The 24,820-nt window shown below is 37.5% G+C and overlaps 1 protein-coding gene across 7 annotated transcripts in view; it reads right to left on the reverse strand.

Annotated features, from left to right (window-relative positions):
• ccser1 (coiled-coil serine-rich protein 1) overlaps positions 1–24,820 on the reverse strand; it is a 266,374-nt gene that overhangs the window by 131,720 nt on the left and 109,834 nt on the right. For all 7 annotated transcript variants that reach the window (XM_015340413.2, XM_015340415.2, XM_015340417.2 and 4 more), the window contains one exon: positions 12,630–12,707. In XM_015340413.2, the coding sequence (XP_015195899.2) occupies positions 12,630–12,707 (78 nt within the window). The remainder of the gene's footprint in view (positions 1–12,629; positions 12,708–24,820) is intronic.

Genomic DNA, 24,820 nt, shown 5'->3' on the forward strand with positions numbered 1-24,820 from the left:
ATTTCTTTCTTGGTTCAGCACACAAAGTAAGGATTAAATCAAAGAAATGGTAAAATCGTGTCCCCATCTTTCCGGTAGGTATTTGCACAAACAAATCACTCTGACATCTTCTTATGGCTCTGTGCGGATGCAGGATAGAGAACAGATCTCTTTTTATATTATAATCTGCCTTCATTTCTTTCCCCTCGTGTTTCATGACATGCAAAGAGTCTGACAGGTTTCAGGCAGCTATCATTCAGACACTTCAACAGCCTAGCAGGTGAACAAATCAAGTGAATGTAAAATTGAGGACATGATAATGATGTGAACATTGTGAACAGTCAAAATCACTGTTCCAATCCAGTAAAAAAACAGTATTCAGGACTGTAGAATGGCACACCGTGGAATGATGTATAGAACTATCCTGCAGAATGAAATATAGAATTATATTGCAGAATAATATCTGGTATTCCCTGTAATAAATAGCTTGCAATTATCAAAGTGAGACGAATAAACTGTACAATAAATGTGTTTCTATCTACCGTACATACAGTATGGTTTTGTGCTTTGGTACTTCAAGGACAGTCAGTTACAGAGGCTAGAAAAAACAATTACTTTGCCGTTTTGCCCTCAGAAATTTGGAACTAACTACTGTTGTCTTTTTCAGTATCCCCCACTTTGGAAATGATAACATACAGGTAATGCTATAGTCCCAGGTACCTAGCAAGCTGCAGTGGCCTGTTCTGCATTCAGCTAAAAAGATGCTGGGAGACAGGGAACAGTGTTCTGCAGCCAGTGAGAAGACGTTGGGGGACAGGGGACAGGGGACAGTTTTCTGCATTTAGCTAAAAAGACGCTGGGGGACAAGGGACAATGTTCGGCAGCAGGTGAGAAGACGTTGGGGGACAGTGTTCCACAGCCATTGAGAAGACGCTGGGGGGCAGGGGGCCAGTATAGTGCATCCAGTGAGAAAACACTGGGGACAGGGGACAGGGGACAGTGTTCTGCAGCAGGTGCGAAGACGCTGGGGGACAGGGGACAGTGTTCTGCAGCCAGTGAGAAGATGCTGGGGGACAGGGGACAGTGTTCTGCAGCCAGCTGAAAAGATCATGGCGAACGGCATGTTTCAGCAGGTACACCAAACTAGTCGATTACTTTTCATGCCTTCCTAAGATTAGGTAGGAATGAATACTGAATGCTAAATGAAAATACTAAATACTAAAACTTTATTTGTGTTATTAGATGCAATGCATTCTTACAAGGCTTTTCCCTCCCTAATAATACCTGGCATGCACATATTATAAAAATAGATGACATGCAAATATTATAGACAGAAAAACTAAACTTCCCTTTAGAAAACATAAGACCTCACAGTCAGTGAAAACATTGTGGCATCAATACCCCAGTCAGAAAACCTGCAGTGTTTTGAGCAAGGGTAAGACAGAATCTTTCAGACTTGTAGCCAGTTCTTACAGGTAAGAACATAAAAGAAGTAAGGAAGCCATTCGGCTGATCTAGGCTATTTGGTAGTTATGACCAGGGTGCTGCGTCAGCACGAGTAGGCTGCAAAGGAACAGGTAAAGGAACTACATGTTGTAGTTAGCAGTTAAGTGATACAAAGAGTAGTAGTTAAGTCATCCAGCTGTTTCTTGAAATAACTCAGGCCACTGGCTTCAACAAGTCTTTCTGTGAAAAGCTATTAATTTAAAATGTGTTCAGCACAGCTGGCATTTTCACAAGGTTGTCTAAAACAAATATTCAGCTATATTGGGAGAGTATATAGAAACTATATCTGTTCCACTGAAGACATGTTCCACCCCCATAAATAACTGTCAGAAAACAAAATGCATATAGAGACACTGTGGTCTTCCAGGAAGCATTAAACACGAATCAATAGCTTTGGGAAAAAAAATCGCAGAATATTTCTCTAACTACAGCACACATAAGCTGTTATCTAAATAGCCCATCTTTTCATACATTGAAGTAGGGGTTATTTTCAAATGAGGGCCACTACAGAACAATCCTACTTACTCTTAGTCTGATTGCTTTTGCTGTACCTCTATTTTGTTCCCCACAAATGAGTGCTTTCAAAATCAGGTAAAACAGGGTTGCAGTCACTCTCCTAATTTGGTTCATTAGGTATTCTGATGGTGTTCAGCAGCAGAACACATAATAGTAATAATTAGTCATTTAGCAGACACTTTTAAGTGGCTTCAGAGACCGGGGGTGACTATGTATCAAGACATGCTGCAGCAGTAGGATGAGCAGGGCTGGGCTCTAGGTCTTATCTGAAGGGTAGAGCTCACAGGGTACAAGATATCCTTCAAAACAGCCCTCTAGCCTTCTACTTCCCCAAGGCAATAGTGCTGGATAAAGTAAAGACTCACACTTTCTTTCCCACTTCCCTTAATTTCGTAGGAACAGAAAGACATTATTTGTGACCCATCCATAGGAAAAAGCCCCAAAACATATCCTGGCATTTTGTAGAGCAAACTCTCATCCGAAGTCAACATTATGTGGACACATGGAGAAAACAACATTCGGAAACGAAGAACTGGTTTAATTAAAACTGTTCAGTCCAATGAGAATTATCACTGACCATGAGGTTGCCCTTCTTCCATACAGTCTTAGAAGTATATCATCTCTTGTTTTCTCATTCAACACATTTATATTGTTTCCTCTCTATTTTTTCTATTTTTTATAACATTCCTGTACATCTGAGGTCCGTGACCATTTTTTCTTTTTTTAATTTTAGACGTGTTGTTTTTCGCTCTAATCATGTCTCAGGTCACTCTTCACTCAAACATCTAGATTGCTCTTTTTTATTTAAAAAAATAATCAAAATACCATAAACTTGAGTAACAAATTAACAGAGTCTTAATGGGATCATGAATCCATGATTTATTTGTGCTTCCACCATGCAATGCTGTTCATCACAATAAGCAATACAATAATAATATATTTAATCTTGATTACAATAACTCAAAACCAAAAACATAAAACCCACAGGTTTCCTTGGTAACCTTATCAAGTGTTATTTCTAAAAAGAGGTCAGTTTTCATTGTTTTGTTAGTGCTGTTAAAAATGCACATTCTGAAGTGAACGCAGTGGCTGAAATGAACTTTGACTTGCTTCTGAAAGTCTAAGAAGAATGACGTGGGTGGTGTAGATATCCACCACACCAGCTATGTTCAAAGCCATCTGAACAAAGGCAGTTCTGGAGAAGACAGGGAGCTCTTTTTAAGTCTAAATGATTTTGTTATTGAGGATACCAATGGGACTTATGCAAGCAATTTTTTGTCAACACTGGTGTGCCTTTAATCTTCCGCTTTGTTGTCAAGTAATACTGTAGCTTTAGTAGACAGAATAAGTGCACTTATTAGTTGTGTAGGTGACTTTTTCTGAGTACACTCAGCATTTTAAAACTTTGGTCTCATTGTATTTTGCCATAGACACATTTTTGCATGTGTTATCATCATATTATGTCTTTCCTTATATATGAATCAAGTGAGCAAAACCAGAACACTCTTGTGGAAGAAGAGTATGTTAAAATAGTCTCATCTTTTCTTGCTTGAGCTCTGTATTTAACTCAACCCATACTTATCCAATGTCAGTCTAGTGATCAGTCTTAGTCCACATCCTTATGTAAAATAAACCAGCTTGAAGTTCAAAATTTGGATGGACCCAGTTGGCATCTCTCCTATCACTCAGGGAGCAGACAGTCAGGGTTGGAAAGGAATAGGAAAGGAAAAGTCCCTGCTAGCATTAAATCAGTGGTTCTCGATATTTCCTGTGGGAGTGTTCCCCTTTTCAAGAAATCAGATTCCATCTCCTATTTGAACACAAAAGCATATTGAAATGTGCTGTCCATTAATGGCACTGCCATAAGATACAAACAGCAGGTAGGTCAATAGAAAGGTCAACAGAAACACCTTAAGCATTGTCTTAGCAAACTCATCAGTCCCCAAGACACCTTGCTGTGAACCAGTGTGGCAGACTGCACTCGGCAAACACAACTGATTAAATAAAAGTTTATTTCAGAGTCCACTGAGCGGCATAATGTCTGAATGTGTTTCCCATGACAAAACTTAATTCAAAAGCAGTTTAAATACATTCAGGACACAAGAGACAAGTATGCTTCCAAGCTGAAAGCTGTGCCACATTATTTATGCCAGTTTTAAACACTGCACAGATTTTAAGGTGTGTTCAGTGAAAGAGCTTCCCAGTTATGAAAATGGCTGTTGTGACTAGATATGTTGAAACCTTAAAAAGAGACCCAAATAAACAGATGAATGATGTAGCCATTTTCTTCATCCTTCCAGATGAAGAGAGTTTACAATTTTTCATTATGAGAGCAGCAACAGGATTTCTAATCCCCATCAAGTAAATTAATTAATGTGCAGCCAAACGGTATCTCTAAGTGACCCTATCCCAAACACAAAACTGCAGCACTCACTAGTTCTGCTCTAAGTACAGTGTGCGTCCTGCATTCAGATGGGCATTTGATTCTGCTGAAGGTTGTGGCACCTAGTCAGCATGTCTTTGGGAGGCAGAAGGAAACTATAGCACTCCGCAGAAATGAACATCCAAGCTCCACACAGACATCCCCCATTCAAGGGGGCTGTAGCGTTCACCACCAGACCAGTTAGCAGCAAGAAGAAACACAACATGTTGGCTGCTGAGCCTTCTTATTGTGTGAATCAAAGAAAACGTTGCGTTTCTTCTACTTTCCAGCATGGAATCAAGCTCTACTTCTTACTTTACAGCCAAAGCACACTGGAGCAGCTCCCCACTTGATATTCTATATTATATATGCAATTATATTCTGAACAAAGACACTAGTATTAGCTTTTATGTACTGTTGTGTGCACAGAAAAAACACTCCTAAATACTACTCCAGGATATACCGCTTTCAAATGAAGTCAGAATAGATTGAATAATGCTGCGAAATATGACTAAGTGTTTGATTTGCAAAATGAATACTTCAAATTATTTGTTTCTAGCATGGTGACATGTACATGCAGTTTGTCCTCTCATGGTTCTGCCGATTGCCCATTGTATTTGAATTGTCCTCCACTGTGAATTAGATATTTATCCCATAATATGTATGAAAAAGAGACAGTTGACAAAACGGAAAGCCAATCCTGGCCAACAATGGCCACATGTGAAAGCAAACACGCACCATCATGATTCATTCAAAGCAAATTTAATTACGGCCAGGGAGAGTAAATTCAATCAAATCTGCCTTATCTTTTGAACTGTAAGTAATAGAGTTCTGGTTTCAGTGTTGATTTGAAATGAAAATATATATATATTGCTTATGATAAATTAATACCAATTATTGAGGAATATGGGTCCTGTCAATCTATGTCGTTTGGGCCTAGAGTGATTACCCTTCATTGGTCAGGGGTTTTATTCTCTGTTGCTGTTCCTGAAGGTAGATTAAACTAGTTTTGCTTCATGTAAATGTAACAATGTTATTGATTTATTGATTTTAGTGTCATTTTGCAGAGGTTGTGACAGCCTTCCATATTGTCCCACCAGAATAACAATCAAATAACTGCAGTTACATGCAAATACAATTACATAGTCATGACTGAATCAAAAACATCATACTTAAGTGTTACTTCCTGCATGTAGTATCTGGTAACTAGAATATATGTCATTGGTACCAGTCCAATTCATGCAAGACGTTGAACACCCTCAAGTTTAGTTTTACAAATTATTACTAAATCAAATCTAGAAGACAGTATATTGTATTATCATTTATTTTATATGCTTAGTAGATGATCTAGGCTTTATTTTCAACAAACTTTGGAAAGTGTGCTCTCAAAAAAGAATAACTGGTGGCAGCATCAATCATTAAACTTGATTTTTTAACTTGACACATGTTGGGTTCATTTATCCAATAATCTTCAAACACGCCATCACTAGTCACTTTTCCTTTGTCTTCTGTGTTGCCCAGACTTGACATTTTGTGCAAATGAGAGTAAAATGTTGACATTTGGCAGTAAGTATAAGAGGGTACATCTAGAATCCCTAAATGAACCTATTGGATTGAAGAAAAACCTGTTTCCTTACCATTGAGATTTGAAATGACCCGAATGACAAGTAAATGGGTCACTGGTAGTCTAAAACAGGTTATTTTTTTCTTTATCATGAATTTCCTCATCCTGTGTTGTCATATTGCAGAATTAAAAAATTACCATACCTGTTTTTGCTATTACAATACCACTACTATAAAGTCTGGAACATAAAGTACACTGATTTGATTCAGTTGATTTGAAATTGAGAGCAAGTGGAGGCAAGTGGGGAAGGCTAGATTATAAGGTACTTGGATAGCTAATGTAGCAGTGAGGTCTATTATTACACTTAGAATTAAGTTTTATTAAAGATTTCTAATAAATTTCACTTAACTAAGCAGCTTGGGAATGTGGGTGAGATGCCCCTCAAGCCATTGAAAAGCTTTATCTAATGCTGAAACATCTAATTATACAGTATATTGCACAGATGTTCATCACCCAAAGAAAGATCCACCAATGGGGGATCTGCAGGGTGGATAGCAGAACTATACCTCATAGAACCTCAGTGAATCACCAGCTGTGATATTGCACCTAGAGGCCCAACTCATTTTCATTGGTTAACTCACTGGTTCGTCTTATCTCTCCAACTGAACTGGCTCACTTTTCAAACCACACGATTCCAAGCATTTCGAGTCAGGACTTAAATGTTTTCCCAAGATGCTCGAGTCAGTAAAGTACACAATGCTGCCCAAGATATTCTTCATGAAATTAAAGAAATCTTGTGATTGCAAACCACTCTTATTTTCACCTGATCAACAAAATAAGACAGTTGGACTCTTTTTTGTCAACGTCCTGAATATCAGAGTATATTCAGTATCAAGCTATAGCCAGGAAGAACCAAGTTCTCCCACCTGTCTCTCTTACAGCTGGACCCCAAGAAGACTGTACACAGACTACATTTAAAGACAGAAGTCAGTGCGTATTTACTTACAGAACAGCCGCCAATACTAGGCAAAGCTCTCTCTTCTGTTGGCACTGGAACATCCCCAACACAGAGCAAGCAACTGCTAGGTTAGATTGCGGACCAACCAAGTCCAGCTCTGCCTTCTCAGTAGGAAGTTATAACTCATGAAGGACATTTGGTCAATGGATCTTGAGTATAAAACTTCTTTAATCACATTATAATTCTCAAGAGTTGAACTACTATTTCAAACACGTTTGATGTTTAGCTTTGATGCATATTTACTTTTATCTGAGAATATGAATGTAATGTAATTATATGATAAACCCTACAAGGTAGATCATAACGCATGTTATAGTCAATGTATTTAACTATGTAGTCATTTATTCTTCTCTTTGTAGTCCCTAAGTGAATAATCAACCTTTTGTTGACACAACAGGTTCTTTCACAAATACAATACAATTATGTTTGTTGTTTGATATGCACATTTTGATTACTAAAAGTACTCTCACAATTTGCTGTTCCAATTTTTAATTGTTACATATTGATCAATTTAATTAAAACCCTTACATCACTACACTAATATCCAGTTATCTGGTGTTTTACATGTTAAAATATTCAACTCTGCCCTGTTTCTACTAAGCTATCTCATTAAATCAATCAGCAGTGCCCTGTCTGTCATATTGGCAAGTGAAGATTACACTTAATTTGTTCCTGAAAATTTACAACTCAAAATAGAATTTTGCTTTAAAGAATGATCAGTGTCTCTGAGAGTGGAGAATAACAGATTTATAAGTCCACTGGGTATGGGCAAGCTGACCTAGTAAAACCATGCAAAGTGAGTCAGGTAGTGAAAGTAACTCAAAAGCAGTCCTTCATTTCCTTGTGATTCACTCTTTTTAATCTTAATTTAATTGTATTAATGTTATGTCTGTGTGCACAATCCTTGAATACAATGATGAAAATAAGTTTAAAAACTTTCATACTTTAAATTTCAATCTCATTCTGTTCATACAGTAAGATGATGATCTCAGAATCTGTGATCTACTGATTTAGGCTTTTTTTTCTCCTGAAGATCAGGTTACATACTGAGCTTTCTCATGTGCCCCACATCTATGGAGCTCACTGCCTAACTCAATTACTAGAGAGTCTGAAACTGTCAGCATTATTTAAAACTACTTAAAAACTTACTATTTAACTTAAATGTTTATTGTTTTGCTATTAGTTTTAATGAGCAAATTTAGTTCTTCTTAAGTGTTTTATTTTTACTCTGTATTATGCATTAAAGGTGTACTACTGTTTTATAAAGTTTTTTTGAAAAGTGCTTACAAATAAAATTGCCTTATTATTCTTGTTATATTTGTCGTTATATGATAATTTACTCAGAGATTTTGATAATAAAACGTTTATCACCTGGCTGCAGGCCTGTTTCTCTTTTGCTGCTCGCTTACGAAAAGCAGTCTTGTGGAACCTCATTCAGACAGTTGCAACACAGCTATCAAGATAATCAACTCCATCGTCTGCCCTTTGGGATCTAGCAGTCCTCTTTTTGTGGCCCACTTCTTTAGTGGCTTGACAGAATATTATTTTAAGTCGAGCAGCAGACAATCAGTCAGGCTTTTCTATCTTGCTGTCCATTCTGCATCTAGCACCGGTTCCTGGAGATCAGAAGGACAGTCACATTGTGGGGGCTTCTGTTCTGTGGTGAGAACCTGTTTTATTAGATACTCATGTCTGTAGACATAAGGTCAGTGGTTAGTTTTCCGTGGAGCAATCAACAAATTATGAAAATCGATTGATCATATTGCTTTAAGACTTAAGTTTGAACGTTTTAAGAATTACTTTTGAATCATCTCAATCTGGGATTCATAAGATTCAGAAGTAATGTACCACCAAAAGCTTTTCTATTTTGGCTTACACGAGAAAAATTCCAATGTTACAGTGACCACATATTTCACATGGCTGCCATATTGAGAATAATATATTAAGAGAAAAAAAAAGAAAATACCCTGAATACCCACCAATAAAAAACAGGCAGACTATTCTAAGCTCTAATACTCACAGTTTTCCATTGTATGCAGTTCTACAGACCTATATGAAATCTGATTGATGGCGCAATAATGGATGGATACCCCTCAGATGTTAGCACTTATTTAATAAATATGGATGAATAGACTTGGGTTAAAAGTCACGCACAGGCTCTGGGAGCATAGAAAAAGAAAGGTCTGCAGGAAATTCTCAATGACCTGCTACACGGTAAAGAAGGATGAATCGGCCCTATTAGCCAGGAAAGTAAATGATCCGACTAGTCAAACAGATTGAGTTATTTACGCTTTATTTTCTGGTCAATTTGGGGGCAATTTTTTTAGGAACCCAAGAAATCAGAGGCTGTTCTCCAAGAGCCACTGTCAGACAGTCCCTGACATGGGATACAATGGGAGATACATTACTTCTGCTTTCCATGTGTAAACCTCCTAAGGATGTGAGTTATTACTACTCTTTCAAGGTGAAGTGTACAATTGCCAAATCGAACAGGGAGAGATAAGATTTCTTCTTTTATAAAGAGGTAACTTCAGTGCTATTCTTTACTTGTTTATTGTAGAACATAGTGCCACAGAGGTAATTGATTTCATTTCTCTAACAAAATATTGAGTATAAAAGAAAGTCCTGACATTTGAAGTGCAATATTAATCCATATTTTTTTCCATGTGCAAATTTAGCAAATATGTGGAGCCACAGGCAGGTGTTGACAGTTTAGCAGCTGCTGAAATCACAGATTTTCAAAGGCAGGAGTGTTGAATCTGGGCAGAGCTGTAAGAACAGTTTAGGAAACATTTTTGTTTCCCATCCTGCTCTGCTTATGGTGAGAGGTTATCGCCGTTTTGTAAAATAAAGTCCAAATGCTAAGCTCTGGGCAGCACAGTCGAAGTCACGGTACCCTTGTGGGTCATACCCAGTCAGACTGTGGACTAGGACTGCTGCCTCTGGCACATTTTCCTCTGCCCGAGACACACAGCCGGACCCACCATCAAACCTAACATGCTGTTCTTCAAAACCTCTTTCACGCTGTCATACAAAATGTCTCCCTAGTCCCTTATGTAAGTTCTTCCAATGGGACACTAGACCTGCCATGACTATAGGGTTGTTTGAGCTGTGCTGGGAGATCCCACATTCCCTTCCCTCCATCACTGGATCCCCTCCTGACTTGACAGTATTCATGAGGACCCCAGTACAGCTGGGATCTGTGGTGCCAGAGCGGGGTTGCTACTGATATTGTTAATGTGGTTAAATCCTGTTTGTGTGGAATTTGTGCTGTAGTTATCAGGCTTGAATGAAGGGATCAATTGGTAGAAACACAAAAAAGATACCACGGAAGGCAATCTTGGGGGAAGGGAGGTTTGGAGATGTTGTATTGTTTTTCATTGTTTTTAGAAAATTTTAAATTTCTACAGTTGAAACAGAACCACACTATGCTGCTGGAGAACACCTGACATGCAGGAGATGGGTCCATTCCTGAAAAACCATTGTTCATAGTGTTAATTAATACACAGTGACCTGTGTATTAATTAACACTATGAACCCTGCTCACATGTACAGTACAATTTGACTGCTTTACGCCCTCTTGTAAGCATAACTCTGGAGATACATTGTAATAAGAAGCTGCACAATCCAACCTTAGAACACCTTAAAAAATTCTTTAAAAAGCAAAAGACAGTGGCACAGCTTTTCATTGAAATTTTGTTTCTTACTTTTAGTACAAAAAAACAAATGACTGTGCTTTTGAATGAATATCATGTGTTTCAGGACCAAAGTCTACCAATAACATCACATGCAACTTCATCTTATGATGACACCTGTCTGGGAAGGAACAATGAGAATGTGACCTTCAGCCCTTGAACATGCTACCTATACGAAATGGTACTAAAACAATGTCCACATCACAAGAAGCAATGTACTGTATCTTCTCCCCTGTGACAAAAGCACTGAGTTTAAAAAACTGGGGCAGGACCATATTTTGAAATGAATATAACCTTTAAGGTTAGTTATGTAGAATTATGTAGAATTATAATACAAACCCCTCAAAAACAGTGCAAATAATCATCTACAGTACCTCTCTATGACAATGACACAGGGAACCTATTTCACTGTAATATACTTTTGTATGCACTGGAAAAAAAGGGGAAAGGATTGCAAGTTCTGTTGCAACTTTGCAAAGCAGAAAAAATATTTAAAAATCTAATCTGACCTAACTAAAGTCTTACAAAGACATTTGGCACATGTGACATAATTTTGAGAAAACAAATGTTAAGTGTGATCAATTAGCTACTAGCACTACTTCAGATGAATCAATTAGCTGCTACAAACTAAACGAGTGAGATGAACCAAATGCCCTCTTTTCTGCAAACATTCTGATGTTTGTCTTTCTGGAACAGACTAATCACTGTTTTTCTCTCAAGTTCCTGATCACATTAAATCTCTAATATATCTTGAATATTTTAAGATATGATATATCTATACATGGAATCTGAATAACTGACTGCACAACCAACAGCAAAAAAATATTTGACACTCATCAGAGCCAATCTGTATATGACATACTATAGAAAAGTGTCAGGGTGAAATGGATTTCTTTCCCATATTAAACTAGCATTTCATGCACTACACTCAGTATGTGTTATGTAGTCTGTGGGACTTGATGAGATTTATATTATACAAACAGTAAAAGGAAATGCTAATGCATAAAGAGAAAGCAGATGGGATTCAGCAGTCTGAAGACTGTAATACTCAGCACTTAACTGTACACAAGACATGGGCCCGGATCCACATTAATGATGAACTAACAAGATGTGGCTACCCTGACTCTGAATATGTCAACTGGCATTGCACTCACCCTGTCTTTACAACTTCCAGATAACAGAATGAAGATATCTCATCTTCAGACCAACCAGCTAATTATGATAACAGCTATAAGTAAACACTGCAGCCAATCTCTTAGGCCTTTCCAAGCGTAGAGACATCTGGACTAGAGTTTGGCAATAATGGAATATATAATCGCAAAGATGGCGGTCATTCATTGATCAAAACTGAAAAAAAAATAGGAAGAATATTCTTTAAAAATGCTTTTTATCAAAAGATAATTTATATGAAAGATATTTCAGTGGTTAAAAAATAACACTGAGTTCAAGATCTTTAATTACACAAGCACTGCACAAAACCTCCTGTCTGAATGTCTGTCTCTTGTTTCAGAGTTCCTCAGGATAGTCAGCAAAGGCACACGTTTTCCTTGATATGGTAATTTTACTGAGCACAAATACATCACAAATACAATGTGTTCAAACAGTAAATGTGTTTTACTGACTTTTATTAAAACTTCAATTAATAAATAAGCAAGATGAAGAGAAGTGAAAAGAAACCCCGTGTCCAAACAAGAAAATGCATTGGGGTGATTATTTCAGCAAACAAAGAGATACCAGTAATGCTTGTAATTAATTTCTAATTATCTCATTTCAATTGCAGAGAGTATCCAAGAATCATTTTAGATTAAAAGATGAATGGCACTGCATACAAATCCTATTAGGCAAAAGGATGGAGATAGCCGCAAATGTAAATAGGTTGGTGGAGCTCGGAATAGCAATAAGGACTTTTATAGATGCATTGGTACTCACATCATGGCTGATGATTTCCGTCTGTGTAGATTTGTCAGTTCTTTGGGAGAGGTGTTTTTGCAAACTCTGGGCTTTTTCCTGAGGAAAGAAAACATGTTCAATAGCTGAATTAATAACTTTGCAAAGATAAGCAACATAAAGTTCAAAGTTGAGAGACACCTTTCCTTTACTGACAAACCCCATGAAAATACGAGACTATCTTCTGCAGAGGAAAATGAAAAATAAAACACCGATTTAAATTATTCAACACTACCCCACTACCCTGTCTGAGCGTGATGTTACGAAGAGGCAGTGACATGCTGGTAGAAAACAACAGAGCTCACAACCCATTTTTTTAGCTGCTAGTTACTCGTTAAATAACAAAAGGGTGGAAGTGCTCATGTGGTACAAAATGCATGCTTATGAGTTCGCAAGTAGAAAGGCAGTTTGTGCGGGCAACAAAATTACGTAGGTTTGCTGGTTTCAATCCCCATGACACAAAAGAGAGAGGAAACCCACTGCCGAAAGAGAGCAGGCTGGTATGGTAGTTTGCACCCCTGCAGAACTTTGAATCCAATATGAATTGATTCTTAATTGCTGAAGCAACCTACATGTTGCAAATCCCTTTGTTTATAAAGAGATATGAGGATTAAACTGAACAAAGATATGCAATGGCCTGGAGTCCAGGTAGCAAGTGTGACTACTTGAATGAAGCTGAAGTGACTGCTGTGTGGGTTCCCAGGACCAAGATTGGGAATCCTTTGGGTTGATGCCTATACTCACATTGACAACACCATCAGCCATCTGGAAGTGGCCATAATGAAGAAACAGCCCTGTGGCCTCTGACAGTCAAGGCCAGATGCATTGTGGACATACCAGGGACATATAACTTATTGTACATACAGTATGAACACAGGACTTTTCCATGTAATCTAAATGTGTTTTGTGAACTTTCAAGGCAGAAAATTATATTATAATTATTAAATTATACTGTAGTTTTAAGTAACTGTAAACTATCTAATATTTGTCATCAACAGTTAAGGGAATAACTGCCTAAAATGCTTAAAATAATCAAAGTGCACAAATACTACTATCTGGATGTCTATCTTCTGTATAAAATGATATCAGCAATGTTTGCACAACAGAAGAAGTGGTTGTCATGGGAGATTCCAATTTTCCCCAGACAGATAGGGAATAAAGGTTAAGGACATCAGTAACAGAAAGGGGTATTTTACTTATTAGTTATTCTTCTCAAACAATCAAGACAAATTATATAAATCAGAGAAAAGAGTTGAACAGTTAGGGCACATGGTCATAACATGGTTTGCATTTGTATAGTTTGAAACTGAAATTGTGCACTTGAGAAGTAATGTCTGTGAAGCATGCGTCGACCATGCCATCCAGTGCCTTATTTCTGTCATTTGCACTGTGACCCAAGTGTGAAAAGAATAGATATTGGAGTGCATTTTGGATGATGCATGTAATGCTTTCATTGTAACAAGAGCTTTGAGGAAGATGAGGGGATAGTGGAGCCTAAAACAAGAAAATGATTTGCACACTTATTTAGATATACTGTATATACAATTTTCTTTTCTATTCTTCTTCATTTTGTTTGAAAGTAAAAAGGACAGAAATCTGATGCACAGTGAAATTCCATGTCCAAGCCAAAAGGAATCTCACGTTAAAGTAAGAAACAGTTGCAGTTTGGGTCAATGATGAAAATCCACAAAATGGAAAAACAGTGAAGAGGTAAACCAACTTGTCAATGTGAAATCAGCATGCAATTGACTTTATTGCCTGTGTATTTCATTGTTCAGTTTGAACCACGAAGCCCTGAAATTAGTCTACAGCCCACGGCAAGAACTGCTGGTCAGCAGGTCAATAAATTATGTTCAAATGAATTAGCAAAGTATGCTTTTATGGCTTGGGAGAGAAAAGAAAATGTCTACAAAAACATCCTGCAGAACAGGTGAGATTTCATGTCAGCTTTAACTTCTTCTTTCATCCAATAACAAACTGTAAATGTATATAGTATTATCCAATAATATCATTCACACCAAATCAATGTGCTTCCATTACGCAACTCTATGGATCATTATAAATATAACAAATCTGACCACACATTCCAAATACCGTATACATGCAGAATACTAACATTCCACTTAAACTGCTCATTTCCACGGTGGATTTGGAATGTTAGTACTGTCCTGAAATCATTACTCCTTAGCCATATCACCCAATGAGTTTGTAAAAGTAATAAACAAATTTTGTCAGGGATGGATGGGCATCAAACCCAGTATGTATCCTGCTTCGAGGTTATTGTCTGCTAGGCTAGAGTCTAGCTCACTACCATGTTCTGTTGGTTAAGTGGTTACTGAACAATTCAGTTTGTTCAACTAGACATGCTTTACAATGAAATGTCTAAGTTTATTGAATGCTACAGAATTGCAGTTAAAGTTTCAAATGACCAATTACACTTACATACTTTAAAGGTTTATTTTGTTACAGGGTTCTCCATGGACCTCTACTACTGCATGTATTAAAACACTTTTATTCAATTAATATGGCAAACAGTATTGAGCCATTGGTCTTGTAAAATAATAAATATACAGTATTTGATTGAGTAAATATACTGGATATACCAAACAGCAGACATTGAAATGAATAAATAAACATCTTTCAGCCAAATATTCACTTTCATCTTCTCATTATGTTCCCATTCATCACTCAAGTTTAGAATCTCTATTGAAAATCCATCACATTTGTTATACTTCTGTGGGTTTACATTATATTATAAATTGACACCATCAGACTAATAAGGTATAAATGCTTGAGATTTGCTTGTTTTATATGACTGGATGTAATCTGCATGAAAATTTGTAGATTGTAGCATTTTTCTCCTTTATATGAAGTCATTAAATTGGGGAGAGATGAAAAGCACTGATTCTATTAAAACTAGGTTTTGGAAACAGCTTCCTTCTGCAGCAAATTGCAGAACACATCAATATTGACAATATTAATTGCTTTTGAGAACTACAGTAAGAGCTTTGGAATGCCAATATGACATCTGTTTTGCCCTCGATCAACATACAGCTGTGACGCATAAGCCTGTATCTTAAATGCAGTCTGTCTAATTTCTTAAATCTGGTTCTTTCTTATCTCCTGTCTCTCTCACAGGCTAGACTCCTGTGAGCTCTATGAGTCTTTGGATCTACTGTATAATATCTCTCTGGGGCTCTTAATCTGCAAGCAGAGAGCTCATTTTAATTTTTGTGCTTAAGTGACCCAGATCTAGTTGGATTTCAGTCTCGCAACCCGTCCTATGTTTCTGAGAACGCAGCGGAGAACTGGAACTAAAAGATTGTCTTTTAGGCACTCATTGAGCTACTCAGAAACCCCAGCAGATGGCACCTTAAGAAATAACGTTGTTTTGGGGTAGGCAGATCAAGTCTTAAAACCCTTATATAATACTGCAATCTTACAAGTAGAATTTGAGGTAGGAGAAAAGGAACGGAATGTATTTTATTTTTGAAATTATTGAAGTGAATTCACTGGCTTCATTACTGACGGAGTAAAAACTGGAGGACAAGCATCCCAGACCAACATTTAAAAAGTAATGTATTCACAAATTACATGCTTATCCAGATGTACGGTATTTCCACCGAATACAGTGATATAATATAATTCACATTACCTTGACAATTTCATTACACTCTACATTTTGACCCATATTAAAACAGCACTCCAATCTGCCAAAAGCAAATTTCAGATTTATTAACTGATGGTCAGTTTATGTTTGCTCCTAGCTTTGTTAACAAGAATAGTGGTGATTAATCTGATTTTGGAGTTTGCAATTAGCAGGCATTTGTATTTAATACAGGTCATTACTGACTAGACCACCTAGACACAGCTTGTCATTTAGATAGGCTGTCTCAAAAGAATGTATCAATGCATTCCACAAGAAGTGCCTACCGATTTCCCATCTTACAATTTTCCATCTCATGTCCCCTGGTCCAATTTTCACTGCTGGCTCTTAGTAAGCCCACTGGGTTAACTTTGTCTGTACCTTTGAGAATTTGGAAAAATAGAAGGATAAAAGATCAATGATAAAGCAGTTACAGAAAATGAATCACTGGATAAACACCTTATCTTAAAAGCAGAGTAGCAGGGCTTTCAGACAGTGTTCAGATTTATCTCTGAGAAATAAAACACAGCACTTTGTTGAAAAATAAAACTTTTTTCCACACTTGGCCAATGTTGAATGTCACATCTATTTCTCAGATATTCTGATTCATAATTAGGCAGGTTCACGATGTATAGGTGAACCTCAGTAGAGCCTCTTAAAGCCTCCATTTTTTCTCATTACAATTCTTGCTTGAGGAATAGCACTGAACAGTGGTTAGCAAATGCACACCTCCACAAAACATACTGTAGCAACAAATATTTAACAAGCATGTCACAGAAACAAGGTGTGAACCTAACTTTCAAACAGAAGCAAAAAATGGCAAACAAATAAATTTTAATCAAAGGAGATGCAATGCATTCCCCGCGGACAGCAAGAAAGGGTCGATAAAATAGAGCATGAAGAGGAAGCTAGTGCAGCACAACACATCTGCATTATGCTTTGCTGCTCTTTCTCATATAGTGTACATCAATGAGATAGTCAGAGTCCAGAATCCATCAGGTTTTCTACATCCCTTTAAGTTAGAAACAGCTTGGCCCCAAGCAAAAGGGTCACATTCGTCCTAAGGTTTAATTGTTTCCTGCTTATCCTTAATCTACAACCGTGTGATGTCAACAATTTTTCAGTGATACAGTATATCATTAGGTGGGGTGGCAATTACTATACTGCAGCTACAGCAAAATAAATGTTTTAAAGATCTACGCTGCATCTTGGAATGGGCAGAGACAAATAATTCACTGTAAACAAGGATACAGATTCACCAAATGGTTTAAAAAATATTAAAAAACAGACACGGGAACAAATCCCAGACTGAAAGCTAGGCCACACAAAGAAACACATTTCCCTACTACAGAGAAGCAGGATCCATCATGATGTAGCTTACTGAGATCATTTTGATCAATGAGCTACAAGGAATTACTGCAAATGAGCTCAAGAGGCAAGACGTCTTTCTTAAGTTTTTAACCAATCTTAGGTTATTAAACGTACTGCACGATATTTCTTCAAATATAATCAGGTGAATACTCTTTACTAAAAACAGAACTATGCATATCTTTAGAAATACATTTTTATGTAGTGTAATTTTTTAAAGCTATACCTTACTATTCTTTCCATTCACAGTGACAATACAGAGAACTCCTAGATAACTCCAGTTCCTATTTCCTTCAGGAAATTAGATGAGTGACAAGTTGTGTGTCCATCAGTGTGCTGTTTTTGGTTGAGCCCCATATGTTGTCTGTAATACCAGCTCTACATCGTGAGCACTTTCTTTCCCAAACACGTGATACTTTGTGCCATGCCAACATATTTCTCTGCATTTCAAGTAGCTGATTCTAGAAAGCCGGCGATGATATTAAATGACTTTCTGAATGTTGCCGAGAAAAAATCAAAACACAAAGTGCTGTAGCTGTATTTTTTTCTTTCTTTGTTTTTCTAGATGATGCAAAGTCCCTGCAGTCCCCTGCTGCTAGGCAAGGGTAAAATGTCAATACCTCAGCATGGGTGGCTGCTTTTACACATAAACTATACACAGTAAGCTTCTAAGTTTAAAAAAGGTTGAGGTAATATAATACTACTCATCTCTAATTCATCATCCTCTGACCCTCCTATCACTAGATTCACGCTGAAACACACAGGCCCTCTTATTCTTTTCAAATAAGAATAATCAATTGATGTTCCTGTGTACACTTCTGAGCATTTCTTTTCTTAGGCAACATCGCTAGACAAGACGTTTTTACAATAAATAACGCTTAGCTGTATCTGAATTTTTCTCATCTCCCTAAGAGCAAATGACTGCACACACATGCACACAAACTCTTTACCTTTCTCAGATCTTTCTTTACTGCCCTCAAACGACACTGGAGAGCTGATCCCTGCATGATCTGCTAACCACTGTGAAACTCACACCCTGTTCCCTGTCCCAATTTTCCTCAATTAATTAGTTCTCATTATCATGATCAATCCAACAAATGAGCCCCATAATTTAGAGAATAAATCTTTCGCTGTCATCAGAAACTGCACCCTGTGATTTTAAAGCAGCCGCCATTAAGCTGCTGCTAAAGAAAGCTACAATGGATGAAAGCAATCTATAAAATTGCTGCTCACAATTTTTAAAAAGCGGTTGATTTGGCCAGGAGACAGAGCTGTGAAGCTTTTTCACAGGAAAAAAAACAAGTGGCATAGAGGAGTGTTCATCTGTCTCTAATTTAAGTCAAAATATTTTTAAAATGTTCTAGATCTTTATGGTGCACGGCAAGTCACATTAACTTCAGCACTGAGCTTTATTTACTCAAAAAAGGTGGAAACCTGATACTAATGAAGTTCTAACTAAACACATTCTGAAGCAGCTTTTAAAAATATTGTTTGTCCACTTATAGACAGGACAGCGACAACAAGACCTTCACAGCACTGTGAGATGACAGTGTTAATTATTCATTATAATCATGAGTAATTTTTTCCTGATGATTTGCCTCTCCTTTGACAATACTGTAACTCATAATCAATAATGCCAGTGAAGCCCTTGTCAATCAAACTGATTACAGTTCCCAGGGGAGGAAGTAACACTGAGAGGTATACATTCTTGACATCAGGAAGTTTGGTCTCTTTAGGATTCACGTGTGTAATAAGAGAAGTACATGGATGGACATCTGGTTCCATTTAATTTGAAACATCTACAGTAACTCCATACCTCACTCAACAACAAACCTCAAACTCATTTTAAGATAGAGCCATCCCATTGAGCAGACACAAGAAACCTCTAGCAAACACAGAGCCAAGGGCAGTGAATGCTTGGAGTTTGAAGTAGTTACATGGATTTGATCAAGCCCTTTCTCAAGTGAGCAGGAATTCAGACCAATGGTATACATGGCTAATGAAGAGAAAATGTTCTGATTTTATTAATTAGTCAGCTAGCTGGTGCTTTTTTTCCAAAGCGACTCAAAGAGACTTAAGGGGAATAGCTGCTGTGTTAGAATCACTGACAGTAAGATTTCTTGAGTACTTTAAGACAATGCTCCTTTAACTGCATTTAAATTCTTTTGGTTAGGCTGCGGTTTGTTTTAAGTCTAAGGGATCAGAACAGTGCCTTTCTGACAATTATTCAGAGTCCCTTCATCCAAAAAGACACATGGAGGGGAAAGGGTTTTTTATTATTTTAATTAAGAATGATTTCAGAGTGTTCATTTCTTTTCCTCACGTTGAAAGGAAATCATTAAAACCAAAGTACACAATTTAAAAAAACCTTTTAGTGCTCCTTTGTATTTTCCCTTAAATGTGTGCTTTGGGGGCTTGCTGCTGCCATCTACTGGAAAAGAGGTGTACTTAATTTATGCTTCAACAACAAGTTCAATATCAGTTTCGAAGAGGGTTTGAAAATGAAGAAGAGATTCTTTAGACTGAGCAACACATATTGTTAGCAATAGTGGACAAGGCTGCAGAAAGCCACTTCTTGAGTTTCACTTTAGAGATCAGAAAAGAAAATCCGATTTATGTAAACCACACCCAGAAACCCAGGAAATGTCCAAGCAAGAATCATTAACTTTTATTTCTGTTTCTGTCATTCGGTACAAGCCAACAACAGATGTGCAGGAAATGTTCCCCATCACCAAGGAGCAAGCAACAGGAAGACAGAGAAAGTAGCCAGTCATTTCTGGTATTGGGACATCATCTTATTTCTAAAGGGCAAAACTGTCCATATATTGGTGCAATAATATGAACATTAACCTATTCTATGACATCCCTTGGTTATTTACTGTGAAGAAAGGCTCTATGACTTTTGTTTTTGCTCTGGAGCTGTGGTCTGGCGTATGTGCTTTTTCATTCTAAGATACTTGGTACAGACAATGATTCATAGGTTTCTCTCATAAACGGCCTAATCTCCAACGGATATTTTCAGGCTGCTCTTCTCTATTGGCAAAATTCAGACTATCTCATTGAAAATTTCTGAACACACAAAGTAGTTTAGATGAAATTTAAACAAAGAGCATTTTAAAAGACTTCCCCTTTATTCTAATCTGGGGAGCTCCTGACACTTTGATATGTTCCTGTCACTTTTTTCCTTAAAAACCCAAAGTCATGTTACTTGGTACTCAATAAAATGTTTATACGTTGGTGTGTTTTACAGTATATCGGTAACTCAGCCATCGGGCAGAAACCTAGAGTTTTTGGAGGAAAAAAGGGAGCTGTACACCCAAACTGTTAGTTGAAAAGGCAGCAGGCAGGCCACTGTGCATAATTAATACTGATCACGAGACCTGCAGATGACTCTGTGTATGAAGTCCATGTTATGAGATCTCTCTTGAAACGGATTTCAACTTTGGACACCCAAAGAGACTGTTTTCAACACACTGCAACGACGTAAATTAATTGGTAACTGAACTGCAGGTGGTACCTCCAGTGAGACCAATTCATTTTCACTGAGGAATGCCAAAGAGACATTTCCTTTTTAATTTTAAAATATAAAAGAATCCTGAACTGCCACCACCTTGGATCACAAAACTGCAAGGAATTGGCAACCTGAGGACAGAAAAACATTGCACCTAATCTGACTATGTATCTCTGTATCAGGGTGTTAAAGAGAGAATGCTCATTAAAATCTTTCAGTTTTCACACAGACACTACCACTCCAGAAATCCATACTCTTATCCCCCACATTACAGAAGACTTTGTAAATGTGGGCAGATCATGATTTCATGGTTTTTAGTTGTGTAGGATGAGAAAAACCTGCTCTAAATTGTCATCGGAGATGTTCTTTTGGTGTAGCTGGTATATAAAGTCTGTAGATACTGTTGGTACTCTGACCAACTTGAGAAAGCTTCAAGCTTCTAGACATCTGCCATGTTAGAAGCTCAACCTCACACTACTGTCCTATATAGGTCTCTAGCTGAAAATAAAACCAGGGTTGCTGTCAAATATGAAGTGGTTCTTCATATTCATAACAATAAACGCTGGATACATCTGACAAAACTAATCATGCATGGACTCTAAAGCCTGCAATCAGATTAATTCAGCACTGTCTATTTTGGGAGTCCAACAGCTTCATATTGCTACCCCTTGCTATGACAAAAATTGAAGAATGCACCACAGTGTTTGATTTGGCCATCTGACTGTGAAGTAAAAGAAAAGATAGACCCCTTTCTCAGCGGATCCAAGGGGATTTGCTTTATTATACAAACCTACACAGCCAGTTTCCATATTATTTTTAATCAGGTAAGTGCAACTCCTCGTCAGCATTCAGAACCATAGAGAAGAGGGACAGCTCCCCCATTTTATTTCTTCAACTGTTTTTCTTATTCAGAAATACGCACTCTCAGAAAATGAGTGCTTTTGCATTTTTACCATAAAAAAAATAACACAAATATCATGAAATTGTAAGGCAATCAACACATACATCGTAATATGATACAAGCTTACATACACAGCCTAAAAAATCTCCAGGGGATCCATTAATTGCTAGCATATGAACTGGCGTCAAGGTTTTATTTTTAAAAAAACTTTTTTTTTTTCTTTTAACCAGGATTCTGCACTCCGGTGAACCCACAGCTGAAAGCCAAGTACATATCAACAGTTCCATTGACCTTATTTCCGGATTAAACAGCAAATCCAAGGGCAGCAGAGACTCAGCCTACAGGAGACATCCCTGACAGTGCAGATGGTGAAGTGTTGGCCCACAGTGAGTCTCGAGACGCTGCTCACAGCGGGGCCTCGAGGCAGGTAGCAGGCACATGGTTGCTGTAATGTACTCATTCCTGAAAACTCATTATGTATATTAAAATGTCAGCTTAATGCCAATTAAAGCTGCGTGATTGGACACATGCCCACCCCAGAAACCACAGTAGTTTCTAAAACATCAGGAGACCTGAAAGTAACCACTACAGGAGCTCCTACCTTTGGACAAAACACACTTTGCAGAAAAGGCATTACCAACTCCCTCACCTAGCTTTCCTGTAAAATGAACAGGATTCACTTTGGAACAAAAATGTTTTGTAGAGGATTTCTGATTGCATTATGAAGACACACGTCAAAATACTGAAGCCAGTCTAGGTGCAGTCATACTGCACATTACTTTTTTTAACTAGTGTGATCCACAGATTTATGGTTAACAGCGGGATATGAGAGTACTGTCTGACCCAAGGATCAAAATTCCCACTCCCCTTTCCCGACCTCCTTGTTCATTTTGGATTATTTGGGCAATGGCAATGACTCAGTTTGCAAAAATTCTCTCCAGGAGAGCAGCTGGGCTGCCCAATGGAGGATGGAAGAAGCCTCCAAAGGCCGCTGACAGAAGAGTCATCCATACAAATAGAAACACAGAAGACTTTCCGCACGATAGAGAAGATCACAGAGGTCACTCAATGCCCCATTGAAATTGATGGACAAGCTGCACTCCATCCATCACAGACAATGGTGTGAACACGTCCCATCTGACAGACCTACAGAATGACTATTGTTTTGTTGGTAGCAGATAAACGCACTATAATTGTCTAAGGAAAGATGTCCCTTTGTTATCAGAATACACTTGTGTGACCAAGACAGATGGTCATCAATAAAATAAATACATCAAATTCCTTTCTGATCATCAAATCACGTCATCGATGACATGACATTATGGAACAAGCCGAGGTTAATTGCAGGTTGAGAAGTAGGAAGAAGAGAAGTCACAAAGTCTGGACTTTGGAGCCTCTTCTGGGTGAATAAGACTCCGTCTGATGGAGTCGATGAGGCTCCAAGCTGAAATGTTGTGTTTTTTCTTTCATTTGAAATCCCGGCATAAAATTGACTTCTTTTTCGTTTAAAGCTCCCCTCTCGCACCTCTACACAATAGAAAATATTCACGTCAGTGTTGTTCTGAAATAAAAGAAGCCAGTGCTCTAGGCATTTGATTTAGATAGAGTGTGCACTAAACCTCCTATAGTGTTAGCAGCACAGTGCTCATATTTGGCTATAAAATTCAGTAATGATGCCACAAGATCAGTCTTTTGTTCCCTTAAATTAAAAATGCATTACAAATGCATTACCCAAAGATATTTTTAATGTCTTGTTGACTTTTTAAGACAATTTAATCTTTTTTTAAAAAAATCATTTGACATGCAACCATGCCAATTATTAAGTTGACAAAACTGCATGAAGTACATTAAATCGTACTGTAAAAGAGCACTAAATCTTTATAATTATTTCCATGAAAATATGTATCGCTCCCAGTAACAACCAGTTAAGAACGTTTTTCAAAACTGGACAGGTAAAGCAGAATGAAATGAATACCCTTGTTTCTTGCCTTCCTTATGGTCCTTTGTATACAAAACATGCTTCAACGGTCACGTTTTTTTCCAACCTGTAACTAAGTATGAGTTTTAAAATGAATACTCCTTGCACAGTTATGCAGTGTTAAAGACATTTTTTTTTTATCAATCCAGGTGGCCTGCCAGTATATTAAAAATAACTCATAGTTTGAGGACACAAGTGGAAACTACAAGAAGCACATTAGTACTACAAACAGGAGACATTTCTTTGCCCAAAGGGTTGTGTCGATCCCCAGGCTTTCAAGAAACAGCTGGATGAGATCCATGGATCAATTAGTCACTAACTACCTAATAGGACCGATAGACTGATTCTTCCTCTCATTTGAAACCTTTCTTATGTTGTATTTTCAAAAAGATCACTGGAGAGTGGGGTGAAATGAGTATGTATCTGAAGAAACTACAAATTATTGCTTTAAAATAATGAATAGAAAACTCTAAATAATATCCACATCTCAAGAGCCTTTGTGTTATGAAACATGAGCCTTAAGAGACAAAAGTGCTCTCGACTACAAATGTTCTGTATGTGAGAGTGGTAGTAATAACTACAGTGCTAAGCTACTAATTTTTATCCTCAGAGCACATCAGGAAACTCCTATAGGAGAAGGTTTGTCTTGGCAGTTTTGAGTGAGTGACCATCTCCTTCAATGTTTAGAAACTTAGAGTCTTTTTGATCTCAGTATAAATGAGATAAAACTGTGATATGGATGGGCTGTGGGAGTCTGGAATAAGCCAAC

This window comes from Lepisosteus oculatus, chromosome 3 (assembly GCF_040954835.1).
Source record: "Lepisosteus oculatus isolate fLepOcu1 chromosome 3, fLepOcu1.hap2, whole genome shotgun sequence".
NCBI lineage: Eukaryota > Metazoa > Chordata > Actinopteri > Semionotiformes > Lepisosteidae > Lepisosteus > Lepisosteus oculatus.